The sequence below is a fragment of the Equus przewalskii genome, chromosome 25 (assembly GCF_037783145.1).
Source record: "Equus przewalskii isolate Varuska chromosome 25, EquPr2, whole genome shotgun sequence".
Taxonomy (NCBI): Eukaryota; Metazoa; Chordata; class Mammalia; order Perissodactyla; family Equidae; genus Equus; species Equus przewalskii.
In genome coordinates this window covers 13,602,563-13,615,524 of record NC_091855.1, presented here as the reverse complement: position 1 = coordinate 13,615,524, position 12,962 = coordinate 13,602,563, and the positions used below count along the sequence as shown (strand labels likewise).

The 12,962-nt window shown below is 44.9% G+C and overlaps 1 protein-coding gene across 2 annotated transcripts in view; it reads left to right on the top strand.

Moving 5' to 3' along the window:
* Window positions 1-12,962, top strand: part of ZFYVE26 (zinc finger FYVE-type containing 26) — a 62,695-nt gene that overhangs the window by 26,294 nt on the left and 23,439 nt on the right. For both annotated transcript variants that reach the window (XR_011532976.1, XM_070594105.1), the window contains exons 19-28: window positions 294-512; window positions 1,122-1,224; window positions 2,536-3,281; window positions 4,791-4,987; window positions 5,995-6,099; window positions 7,623-7,745; window positions 8,114-8,290; window positions 9,676-9,922; window positions 10,645-10,743; window positions 12,758-12,921. Coding sequence is in view for 1 of the 2 variants with exons in the window: in XM_070594105.1 (XP_070450206.1) it covers window positions 294-512; window positions 1,122-1,224; window positions 2,536-3,281; window positions 4,791-4,987; window positions 5,995-6,099; window positions 7,623-7,745; window positions 8,114-8,290; window positions 9,676-9,922; window positions 10,645-10,743; window positions 12,758-12,921 (2,180 nt within the window). In the remaining variant the exon portion in view is untranslated. The remainder of the gene's footprint in view (window positions 1-293; window positions 513-1,121; window positions 1,225-2,535; window positions 3,282-4,790; window positions 4,988-5,994; window positions 6,100-7,622; window positions 7,746-8,113; window positions 8,291-9,675; window positions 9,923-10,644; window positions 10,744-12,757; window positions 12,922-12,962) is intronic.

Sequence of the window (12,962 nt, the reverse complement as noted above, 5' to 3'; positions counted from 1 at the left end):
CCCCAAAAGATTGCTATGACCTTTATAAAGCCATTCCACCCCAGAGACACTGGGGTGGAAAACAGAACTATTCACCCTGATTTCTCCAGACTCAAAGCTCGTGCTGGCTGAGAATCACTTGTACAGAAAACCAACTTAGGATTTTATAGCTGCCTTGTAAGTGTAACACCCAGGCTATAGGATGCCCCAGGCAGTGTACCGAGGCCCAGTTCACATATTATGTTTGAAATTGTCACAAAACTGGATGCAGAGACTAAAGCCTACATCCCTTCTCCTTTCCTAACTCCTCTCAGAGCCCAGGAGTACTCCACTCTCTTCCCTGGTGGAACAGGTGGCCCAGAAAGCTCTGGAGGCAGAGAACCACCCTGTGCATATCCAGACTCAGCTCCTTCAGAAGAACCTGGGCAAACACACCCCAGCAGGCAGCAGGCAAACTGACTACCTGGGCACCTTCTTCAGCTACTGTAGCACCCTGGCTGCAGTTCTTCTTCGGAGCTTGAGCTCTGAGCCTGGTAAGTAGCAAGAAAGAGGAAATAGAGTCATGACTGGCCTCCAAGTGTTTAGGGCAAGGAAGAGGAAGGTGCTCAAGTAAGAGGTTCTGGGTACAGCAGTAGCCAACGGCACTAGATTTACAAGGTCCTGTCATTCCTCTCTGTTTTCTTCATCTTTGTCTCCCCAGTGTGTAGTACAGTTGTACATCACATGGGAGTACTCAATGAATTTCAGTGGCATTGATGATACAAAAATACCTGTCTCAGACCTTCAGTCCATTGTGGATATGAGGATTCAGCAGAGGAACCAAGTCTCTGATATGAGTCCTAGAGTCTTACTTGAGTCCACAGAGCAAGTACTGCATGCACTTCAGTCATGTTGAAGAGAGCAGGATGAGCTTTTTGTGGCTAGATCTGCCCACTGAAGTTTGTCTGTGGTTGGAAGTCTTTAGAGCAGTGGTAAAGCATAAACTTGTGGTCAGGGTCATGTTGAGAAAACCCTTTACCTGGAAAATGTCAATGTAGTCTTTGCTTTGACACTGTAGTACTTTTTTATTGATTCTGGACAACAGGTCTCTGAACTGTGGCAATCAGTGGTGCAAACGAAGGTCACTTTCTTTACCTTTGCAGATCGCGTGGAGGTCAAAGTAGGAAATCCCTTTGTTCTCCTGCAACAGAGCTCATCCCAACTGGTGTCACACCTCCTGCTTGAGCGACAAGTTCCCCCAGACAGGTAGGAGCCACCCTGTGGGAATCAAGCATGGGCCTTCCTAATTGTTTCATCAAGGAAACGAAGGGCTCAGTGGGGCTGTGCCTGGGTTCAGTACAGAGAGTGGAGATTTCTTCCCAACTTTTCCCTTGACTTGCATTTAATCTTATACAGCTATGTTAAAATTCCATGTGCTTCATTTCTTTCCCACTTGCCACCTCTAACATTTATGTTACAAATATAAAATTAACTGGTGAATCTTCACTTATAAATAGGTAAAAATCTGAAAATTTGATAAGACATTAGTTGGTTAGGCTGTAGGAAAACAAGCATTCTCATAGATTGCTGATGGGATATAAATTGATACAGCCCCTGTGGGAAGGCAGTCTACTAAAATTAGAAATTCATATACTCTTTGACCTGGCAATCCACATTGGGGAATTTACCCTGCAGCTTTATTGTATGGTCATGCACTGCATAATGTTTCAGTCAATGACTGACTGCATATACAATGGTGATCCCACAAGATTAGTACCAGAGGCCAGCCCAGTGGCACAGTGGTTAAGTTTGCACATTCTGCCTCGGCAGCCCTGGGTTTGCCGGTTCGGATCCTGGCTGTGGACCTACACACTGCTTGTCAAGCCATGCTGTGGCAGGTGTCCCACATATAAAGTAGAGGAAGATGGGCATAGATGTTAGTTCAGGGCCAGTCTTCCTCAGCAAAAAGAGGAGAATTGGCAGCAGATGTTAGCTCAGGGCTAATCTTCCTCAAAAAAAAAAAAGATTAATACCAAAAGCCAAGTCCCATAAGATTAGTACTGAAAGGTGTGTGGTAGGCTGTACCATCTAGGCTTGTGAAGTACACACTATGTTGTTTGCACAACAACGAAATCACCTAACAGCACGTTTCCCAGAACGTATCCCCATCGTTAAGCGACACATGATTGTACATGTGAAAAATGGTGTATGTGCAATCATTTTATTACAGCCTTATATGTAAGATCAACAGATCAGAAAAATCCATTGTCTACTAATAGAAGACTAGTTAAATTATATTCATCCACATAATGGAATAATATGTAGCTGTAAAAAAAAAAATGATGGGCCCCTCTATAGAAGGATATGAACAGCTCTCCCAGATATGTTATTAAGTTACAAACCACAGGGCAGAGCAGTGTGCCTAATGGGCTACCTTTGTGCAGAAAAAAAGAGAGAGAAACAATTAAAGAGCCTGCATTTACATTTGCTTGTGTGAACATAAAGAAATTCTGAGATTGGGTAATGGTGGTATGTATGCACTCAGGCCTTACATGCCCTGTGCTTCTCTCTCTCCAGGCTGGCAGCCCTTCTGGCCCAAGAGGGTCTCGGCCTGAGTGTGCCACAGGTCATCGTCAACTGCTGCTGTGAGCCCCTTGCCCTTTGCTCATCCCGGCAAAGCCAGCAGACATCATCCCTTCTGACCCACTTGGGCACCTTGGCCCAGCTGCACACCTCCCACTGCCTGGAGGACCTCCCACTTTCTACCTTGAGCTCCCCAAAGCCAACTGAGAATCCCACATTAGAGAGAAAGTCCCACTCCTCCCCAAGGGGTTCATCACCCCCAGCCCTCACCTCCTCTGCCTTGGCCTTCCTTAAGTCCCGCTCAAAGCTGCTGGCTACAGTGGCCTGCCTGGGCGTTTCCTGGGGGGCAAAGGTCACCAAGCCCAGCTTGTCGTGGAAGGAGCTTCGTGGCCGCAGGGAGGTGCCTCTGACTGCAGAGCAAGTAGCCCGGGAGTGTGAGCGCCTCCTAGAACAGTTCCCTATGCTTGAGGCCTCCCTTATGGCTGCCTGGGAGCCCTTACAAGGATCGTCTGAGCAGGGGCAGAGTCTGGCAGCAAGTCTCTGTGGCCAGGCCAGTCTCTCTACTGTCCTCCTGGGCCTGCATTCTCCCACTGCCCTAGATGTGCTCACTGAGGCCTTCGAGGAAGCCCTGGTGGCCAGAGATTGGCCCCGGGCCCTTCAGCTCACTGAGGTGTACGGGCGAGACGTGGACGACTTGAACAGCATACGGGATGCAGTCCTGAGCTGTGCTGCGGCATATGGTGAGCAGAAAGTTCTGCCTCCCCTTGACCAGTGGAAATAGTATTTAGCATTCACTGAGTGTATCATTGTATTTGATCTCCCAAGAACTCTAGAAAAAGGTGCCACTATAATCTCACAATACTGAGATGAGACCAAGGCTCAGAGAATAGGAAACTTGCTCAGGATAGTAAGTGGTGGAGCAGAGCTTAGAACCCAGGTTCATCTAACTTTAGAACAGGCACTCATGACCTGTGCTCTCTACTCTGGGTGTCAGAATCGTTGGAAAAGTCTATGAACTACAAGTATCTGAGCCTCACCACCAGAAGCCCAGGATAGGGGTCAGGCAAGTGTTTACTTGAAAACAGAGGTCAGCAAACTTTTTCCGTAAAGGGCTTTGTAGCCATACAGTCTCGGTTGCAACTACCCGACTCTGCCATTATAGCATGAAAGCAGCCATACCCGATACATACGTAAATGAGCGTGGCCATATTCTAATAAAACTTTATTTATAAAAACAGACTGTGGGCCTGCATGACAATCTCTACTTTGAAAGCTGGGTAAGAGATTTCAGTGTGTAACCAGGGTTGAGAGCCAGTGACCGACAAAACTCCACTAGGGGGAGCAAGAGCCAGGTGTGCTGTTGGGAATGGCTTATGGGTAGGAGGGTTGGCTGCCCCATGAAAAGGAGAAAATTCCCCCTTGAGAGGGGAAGAAACCCACTGACTGGCTGTGCTGTCTTAATTGCTTGGTGTGTTTTTCAGCTCTGTGAAATGGGTGTGGGAGAGAGAGATCTATTAAGTAGTAATGGCAGATGATATCAAGGGAGTGAAACTAGTTTACCTGAAACAACTTTCAAGTAGTTATGTCTGCCACAGAGTGGATATTATGGGGAAAACTAAAAGTTCCACTGACAGTTGAGTCTGAAAGAGTGCCATATGTGCAGCATGCCAGAACATGGAGGGCTTCATCTGTGCTTCTGTCTTCCTTCCTCCCTTCTTCTTCCTCCTCTCTTTTCTCTTTCTCTCTCTTCTGAAAGCCTCCTGACTATGATCAGGTTTATATAAAGGGAAACATAGGGGTAGAGCATTTCTCCCTGTCATATAATGGTTCCAAGTATAAAAACTAGTTAGAGTCAGATGGATCTTAAGGATCCTCCAAGCTCCTGCTTTATGAAACTAAACGAAGCCCTTTTTTGTTTTTCCTAAGATTGGCCTTGAGCTAACATCTGTTGCCAACCTTTTTTTTTTTTCTCTTCTTCTCCCCAAAGCTCCCCAGTACATAGTTGTATATTCTAGTTGTAGGTCTTTTTAGTTCTGCTGTGTGGGACACCACCTCAGCATGGCCTGATGAGCAGTGCTAGGTCTGCATCCAGGATCCAAATGGGCGAAACCCTGGGCCACTGAAGGGGAGCGCACAAACTTAACCACTCAGCCACGGGGCCAGCCCCAGCCTTTCTCTTAAGAAGTAACCTGGATCTTGAGCTCGTCTGGGCCAGGCTTGCTGCCTCTAGGCATCTTTTTATCTTGTAGACAAAGAAGGTTGGCAGTACCTGTTTGCTGTGAAGGATGCATCTCTGAGAAGTCGACTAACCCTACAGTTTGTGAACAGGTGGCCACTGGAGTCGTGCTTGGAGATCCTGGCCTACTGCATTTCAGACATAGCTGTCCAAGATGCACTAAAGTGTGAGCTACGGAGAAAACTGGCAGAGCTGCAGGTGTATCAGAAGGTATGGGCCCTGAGATCAGGAGAAGGGAAATAAGCTTCTCACCCTATTACCAACCCCAGCCTTTTCTCATATGGTGGTGGATTTTGAGGAACAGAAAATCTAGGCCTGGCTTTTGCTCTGCATCTGGCTCCTGCTCTCACCTGAACAGTGAGGAGGCCTCCTATCTCATTCCTGTTTTATTTACTCCTGTAATTTTAAATATATATGCATCAAACATGGATAAAAATAATAACAAAATTAACACTGGAATGATGCTTCACAGTCCACAAAGCCTTTTCACATGTCTATTTGAGCTTTGCGTATGTTTTATGTCTGTAATGTCTTTTTTATAGATTGTTTTAAATTTCAGCTAAATTTCAAAAGCTATTTTGAAAGGATGCATGAAAGTGACAGTTTCAAAAGTGAAAGGTTCTTGTGGGATATGTGTTATAGTCAAGATCAAGAGGCTCAGGGAGACAGATTTAGGTGGTACAGCCATGTGACAAGTATAAGACATATGCTCATTTTTCCATGTGCTCTTGGAACTGAACAGAGTCCAGAGCCCCACCAGGGAAAATGAAAATGGCAGGTGGAGAAGGTTTTTTTTCCACTCTTCCTCAGCAGTTTTCATGCAGAGCTAAAGTGCTACCTGAATGGTGATCCCACAGAGCATTCAAGCCGAAGAATAACTTGAGTAGAATTTTGAGATGGAGGAGCATGGGACAAGTGACCCCAGAAAACTGAACAAACTATAAAGCATAGAAGCCTCTGAGAATTGTCCTCACCAGTGAAAGGCCCCAATTCTGGCCTCGCTAATCAGCCTCTGCTCCCTGATTATACTTCCAGAGAATGCACTTGCCTCTCCAATCTTTGCCCCATTTGCTCTAATTATTCCTGTCTCCTGGCAAATTCTGACAGCCTAACTTTGGGACAGAGACCTAAGGACAGCGCATCCCTGGAAGCTCTGGTGACTTGTTCATGGAGGGAGAAGCTACAGTGAGGTTTGATAGCTTCCTGTCTTTCCCTAGATTCTAGGTCTGCAGGATACCCCCGTGTGGTGTGACTGGCAGACCCTGAGGAACTGTTGTGTTGAGGACCCATCAACTGTCATGAACATGATTCTAGAAGCAAAGGTACCATTTTCCTGGGTGGTATTCCCCTTCCTCCTCTTTTCAGTGTTGCAATTCCTTAGCTGGTTGTGTAGACCCCTTTCCATGTGTCAGGGTACACAATTTTTTATAATTACATCACATTCTTTTTTCTCTTTTTTTTTTTTTTTGAAATTTGCCAACATACAGACAAGTATAGAGAGTAATACAGTTGACACTTTTGCACTATGACCTTTGTGTTCATACATGAGATTTTCTACACTGTATACACTAGGTACAGAAGGCACACCCAGCAGTGGAATTACTCTGTCCTCAGGCGTGAACATCCTCACCTTTATTAAGATATTACTAAATCGCTCCTCAGCTCAGTTGTGCCACTCGCAGTTTCTGTTGCTCCATATCCTTTCTAAGTTTTGGTATTGTTCAGCTTTTACCTTTTGCCAGTAGGATGGTATCTCATCATTGTTTTAATTCATATTTCCTTGATTACTAATGACCTTGAATATCTTTTCATGTGTTTTATTAGACATTTGAGTGCTAAATAGATTTTTATTTACCTTTTAAGGAACTGATTTGCCATAGTTCAAAATGTAGAAATGCTCATTCAGATGTTCATTCATCCAGGAAACCTTTACTGACTGCATATTATTTGCCACTATGCTGGGTGGTGGTGAAATAAAGATAATGAAGCTTAGTCCTTGCCCTTGCGCAGCTCACATTCTGGGAAGGGGACAATGTGAGACACATCCCTTGGTGATGGTGATATATCAAGTGACAGAAGTAAGCCCAGCTTGTGGTGGGAGTCCAGGCAGAGCACTAACGTAGCCTGAGAAACAAGGAACCATCCTGAAGAAGGCGGCCTGAGGCAGAGTTGGGGGAAGGGGTGTCATTGCAGATACCACTGCATTAGAATCCTTGAACAAAGCCCTGGAAATTCCGTTCTCTGAAACTTTAATCCAGAGTTCACAAATTAGGGGGCAGCTAGCAAAGGGGACATGGATGGAATCCAACCCTCAGCAAGTTTGTTTGGCCCATGCAGTATTGGTCTGCAGAATTTTTATTTTTTTCATGCTGATTTCATTGCCAACATTTTAAAGTAGGAAACATTTTTGATTAAAAAAAATTTTTTTGAGTTTTTTAAAGTCTGGCAACCCTGGGCCTGCCTGTTCATATGGCAACAGTCAGAAATGAGTAGGAACTGTCTCCTCTGGACTGTCTTCTCAGTCTTCCCCACTTCCTTAGTATCTCCCAGGGCTGACACCAAGTGTCAGTCACTGTATGTCATCTGTTTTTCTGGTAAAGCTAAGATGAGAATGATAGCATTAACAGTCAGCCCACTTCAATCATTTTCATAACTTACCTTGCCACTCCAGTCCTTTGAGTTTATGATCCCACTGTAATTCCATAGTGAAGTCCCCATCAGCACTTACCAAACTCTCCTGGCGCTTTAGTAGACTCAAGACTACTGAGAAGAAAACAGGCAGAAGCTGGATGAGTGACAAGTGCAGTAATTTAAAGGGATTGAAGGTGTGTGTGTTTCCTTCCAGGAGTATGGGCTGTGTGAGGAGTGGGGCTGCCTCTACCCTATTCCAAGAGAACACTTAATCAGCTTACATCAAAAGCATCTTCTACACCTTCTAGAAAAAGGAGATCATGAAAAGGCTCTGAAAGTAAGTCTCCAACTCTTCCCATTTCTCTTTCGGGGCAGGACAGGAAGGTTAGTCAAATCAGACAGCTCTGTTCATGCTGAATCCTATACAAAGCTTTCCCAATATCAGGTCTGCCCCTTCTTATCCCATCTTGAGCAGAAGGTGCCCAGCCCTGCATTAGGTGCCAGATGGGCAGCTGGATCCAGGACTCCTGCTGAACTCTGGTCCCATCAAAGCCATCATTGTGAAGCCACAGGGATGGTGAAAAATGTGTGGAGAAGGGGTTAATCCAAAATGAATAAACCTGTGTTCCTTTCTCAAACAAAATATGGCTAAACTAAGAGTTCTTCTACAGGCCTACCTTTTCTTCTACCCTTCTCTTGCAACAGCTCCTGCAGAGAATTCCTGACCCCACCATGTGCCTTGAGGTCACGGAGCAATCTCTTGACCAGCACCCTAGCTTGGCCACTTCTCACTTCTTGGCCAACTACCTCACCACCCACTTCTATGGAGAACTGACTGCTGCCCGACACCGTGAAATCCAGGCACTGTACATGGGATCCAAGGTAAAGAGAAAAAGGAGGTGATGGGAAAGCATGCCTGACAGAGAGCCTGCTGGCCCAGCTCCCACTGCAGAACTTGCTCTTTCAATGACTCTTCTTCCAGACACCTGCCATCCTTGGCCTGTGCTATATAAAGCCTTTACCCTAGCAGCCCATCATAACCTAGTTGGGTCCCTTAGGACCTGTCATTCTCTTACTGCCCTGCCTCCAAAGTGAATTTTACCTGGTCCTCCTAAGTTCTCTTTGTGCTTTATCTAGCATCTGCTATATCAATGCTCCTCAATTCTGACCATGTATTAGAATCACTTGGACTTTTTGAAAATACCAATAGTTGACCTCCACCCCAGATCAATTAAAACTGAATCTCTTGGGTCAGGACCTGGCTGTCTTCCAAAAGGATTCTGATGTGTGGATTTAAAACTACTGCTTGATAAACTAGTCTGTGCTAAAGGAAAAGAGTTAATTGCCTAGGTAATAAGGTAATAGATCTTTACCTGTGGTGTGTAACCTTGGAGACAATAATAGAAGAAATTCTAAGCTAGAAAAAGTAATCTAGTCAAGGAGGGTTTGGGGATAGATGGACCTTCTGCCACCCTTCTAATGATTCTGATTGGCAGTCATGTATACCACCCCATGAGTATGGAACTTGTGCCTTGACTAGAACGAGTGCTAGGAAAGCCATGAATATGACCACTGGCTCATGTGCTAAGAGTTCAACTGCATAAAATGTTCCTAAAGAAAATAGACCATTTTGTTTTTGTTTTTGTTTTGATACACTATACCTGAATGGGGGAATCCTTGAAAATTGGCAGTGAGCAGAGCCAGTGAACATATTTCAAGCCTAGTGATAACAACCTCCAGAAAGAGTTTAGAGTCATTATTTACCTACAGGGCACTGGAGGTGCCAGTTTTAGGCAGTCCGCTGCTAAAATCTTCTCATCTTATTCTGCTCATTCTAACAGAGCCTCAAGTGGACAGAATGGTGGCGTTAAGGATCAGGCGGGACTCACCCATACCTGGAGGATCTAGACAGGGGTCAGCAGATTACCACCTGTGGGCCAAATTCAGTCCTCAGCCCACTTTCGTAAATCAAGTTTTATTGGAAAACAAGCCTGTGTATTCATTTACATATTGCCTATGGCTGCCTTTACACTCAGTTGGCAGAGTTGAGTACTTGTGGTGAAGGTACTTGGAATACTTCTTGATTGCCATCTGGAGCATTTAGAGAGGAGTCAGCCTTGTTTCCTAAAAGACTGTTAGCCAGTGTCAGTATTTGGCCATGTGCCTTTTGGTCTCTGACACCCTTCCTTCTTCCCAGTAAGAATCTCAGCTTTCTTCTGAAATTTGGGTACTATTTTCTTTACTCTATGGATCTACCCCACAAACAGGTTCTGCTGACCCTGCCTGAGCAGCACCGAGCCAGCTATTCCCACTTGTCCTCTAACCCCCTGCTCATGCTGGAGCAGCTGCTCATGAACATGAAAGTGGATTGGGCCACTGTGGCTGTTCAGACTCTGCACCAGCTGCTGGCCGGGCAGGAGATTGGCTTCAGCACGGACGAGGTTGACTCACTGCTTTCCAGATACGCAGGGAAAGCCCTGGACTTCCCTTACCCTCTGAGGGAGAAACGATCAGGTAACTGCCAACATTCTGGATGGGGGTTCTACGTGGAGGAAGAAATACCATACTACGTCCTTAGCTTTAACTTCTCCTCTTTATTATTTTGAGGTGATCAAGAGTGAAAGGAATACACTTCAGGAGAGAGCTCTTTATTATATAGGAGAGATCTTTGTCTTAGAGGAAGTGGCAGGCTGACCAGAATTAAAGGATGCTAGATCACCACCACTCGCATAATATAAGGGTTTGGGAAACGAAACGTGGTAAAGCTGGTCTTTGTCTGGCCTTAGTGTAGTGGGTCCTTAAATGCCATTGTTGTGTATGGAGGGTGTGCTCTATTCCGGGGTCACGTCAGATATCACTAGTATATGAGCTGACTCAGCCTCTTCTAGAAAGAAGAAAATGAAATGTGGGCTGATGGTCCCAGCCAGCTTTTGTTTCTTACTCCCTACCCTCCAGGACCACTATTGAAGTCTTCCACTTCCCTCTGGCATTTTTAGATGTATTTTGTAAAATCATAGCATCTATTTCATTACCTCAGGTCCTAAACATAGTTTGTTTTTGAGGAGTTTAAGGAGCATACTCACTGTTGTTTTAGAAGTGCCTCTACCGTTCTTTGATAGCTCGTAGAATCATGGGGTGATAGCGAAACCAGCAGGGCTTGGGACTAAATGCCTAGCACAGGGAGAGAAGGTGTTTATGGTAGAACAACGTTGTGTCAGCGTTTTCCCTCTCTGCAGATTCTGTGAGTCACCTCCAGGAAGCTGTGAGTCAGGCTTCAGACCTCGAGACCTTGTCTAGATCACCATCAGCAGAGTTCCTTTCTGCTGCTGCTCCTGGTAAGAACAGGTTCTGAGAGTTACCCATTTTTCACTTCAGCCTTGCCTTATTCTGACTTTCTGATTCTTTTGCCTCTTCTTTCACTTCCAGTTACAACATTCTTATTAATTATTTTTCTTGGTTCGTTCCAGCTTTGTAAATCCCAAATAATTCAACACACAATCAGATCTCCTTATTTGCAGTATCTATAAAGTCCTGTATCTATAAAGTCCCCACAAACACTGAGTTAGCAAATCCTGAAGCGTTACTCCTAAGGAAAATATTTACATACATAGATAGGTTATACAGAGTATAGACTCACATAGATTATAATGCTAAATTGGAAACAATTCATCCTAGTAGATTCTATTTTCTTTGTTTTACAAAAGAGAAGAAGAGGCTCAGAAGTGGTTACGTGACTTGCCTGAGGTCACATGCCTCTTGAGTGCCTGTCCAACCAGCCTCAGAGCCAGAGCTTTTTGCACTACACTGTCCCCTACCGTCCCATCCTCTGGTCATCTCTGGATAGAGCTGAAATAAGAAAGCACAATACCACCTTGTTCAACCTCAGATGAGAACCTGAGTGTCGGGTGACTCAAATTATTCACCACTCTGCGCAAGTCTGCAAAAGCACTGCAAATAGTGATTTTGAGGTGACAAATTTTAGCGAGGAGGCAAATTCACAAATGTGGAATCTGCTAATAAGGAAGATCAACTGTATTTAGTGCTTGTGTTCCTTCTGCCCCTATGCTGCAGTTGATTAGTTGTCTGTCACGCACATGGGGTGCGAGCTCCTTGATGGCCTCCCCATGTCTTGGTTGCCCCTTCTCACCACGCCTCCTCTCCTCACAGTCTCCAGCCCCTCGCACGGTGGCCTGCACGCAGGAGAAGCTCAGCAGGTGTTTGTCGACCAGCCATCAGGGGAGCAGGATCCTGGGAGAGATCTGTAGTCTATCTTCTTCTGGGTGCTGCGAGGAGTTACTGGGTTTTTCAGTTCTCGTTTTCTGTCACCTGCCAACATTGCTCTGCTAAATGACAAGAAATCTCCTTAGATACCATAACCCAAAGACTGGCATTTCATGGCCCTACTTTGAGAAGTAGCCATGCTTCAGGATAACCAGCAGATCTGAGGGGAGGGTTCAGACATACAGGTATATGAGCAGCTTCAGGCATCTGCATAAGGCAGCTAAGCAGCTTGAGTTTACTTATTTATTTATTTATTTTTAGCTTTTTATTGTGCAAAATTTCCAATGTACGAAAGTAGAGAGAAAAGTGCACTAAAGTCTCACATACCCATTACCTGGCTACAGTAAATATCATCTCACGATGGCCATTCCTGTGTCGTCTATACCCCTGTCCTTCTACTGGATTATTTTGATGCCATTGCTAGATATCATATCATTTCGTTTATAAATATATCAATCTATATCTCTCAAAGGTAAGGACATTTATTAGACAAAACCATAACATAACTATCAGACCTAAAAACAAATTAACAATTCATTATTATTATCAAGTATCCAGTCAGTATTCACATTTCCCCAGTTGTCTCATAAAGGTTTTTTTAGAATTGGTTAATGTCCACATATGGCATTTGCCTGAAATACTTCTTAAATCTCTTTTAATCAATAGGCTCCCCTACCTCTTTTTTGTTTTTGGTGGAAACTAGGTCATTTGTCCTGTAGAGCTCCCCACATGCTGGCTTTTGCTGATTGCCAACCAGTGGCAATCTGAGTCTCCATCCGCTGTATTTCTAGTTCGCTGGTAGATAGATCTAGAAGCTTGATTTGAGTTAGGCTTAATATTTTTGGGGAGGTATATTTGATAGGTGGTTGTGTGCCTTCCATCAGGAGACCCACAATGTCCAGTTGTCTGTCTTTTGGTAACGCAATCAGTCATTGATGATCGTCAACTGGATCTGTTATTTCAGTAGGAGTTTGTAAAGTGGTGAAATTCTAATTCTCTCATTCCTTCTTCCTTTATTGGTTGGACTATTGATCACCTTTTACTCTGACTTCTGGCTCTGACTCCCAGGTGTCTCCATTGTGCATTCCCCCAGTCCGAGGGAGAGGACCCTCCCTCAGAGTCAGCCCCCACTGGAGTTTGTGCCCCCAGCAACGCCCCCTGCCAGGCACCAGTGGGTACCGGATGAGAGCAAGAGCATCTGCATGGTCTGTTGCAGGGAGCACTTCACCATGGTAAGCAGCATCAGTCTCCAGCTTTACCTGCAGGAGAAATT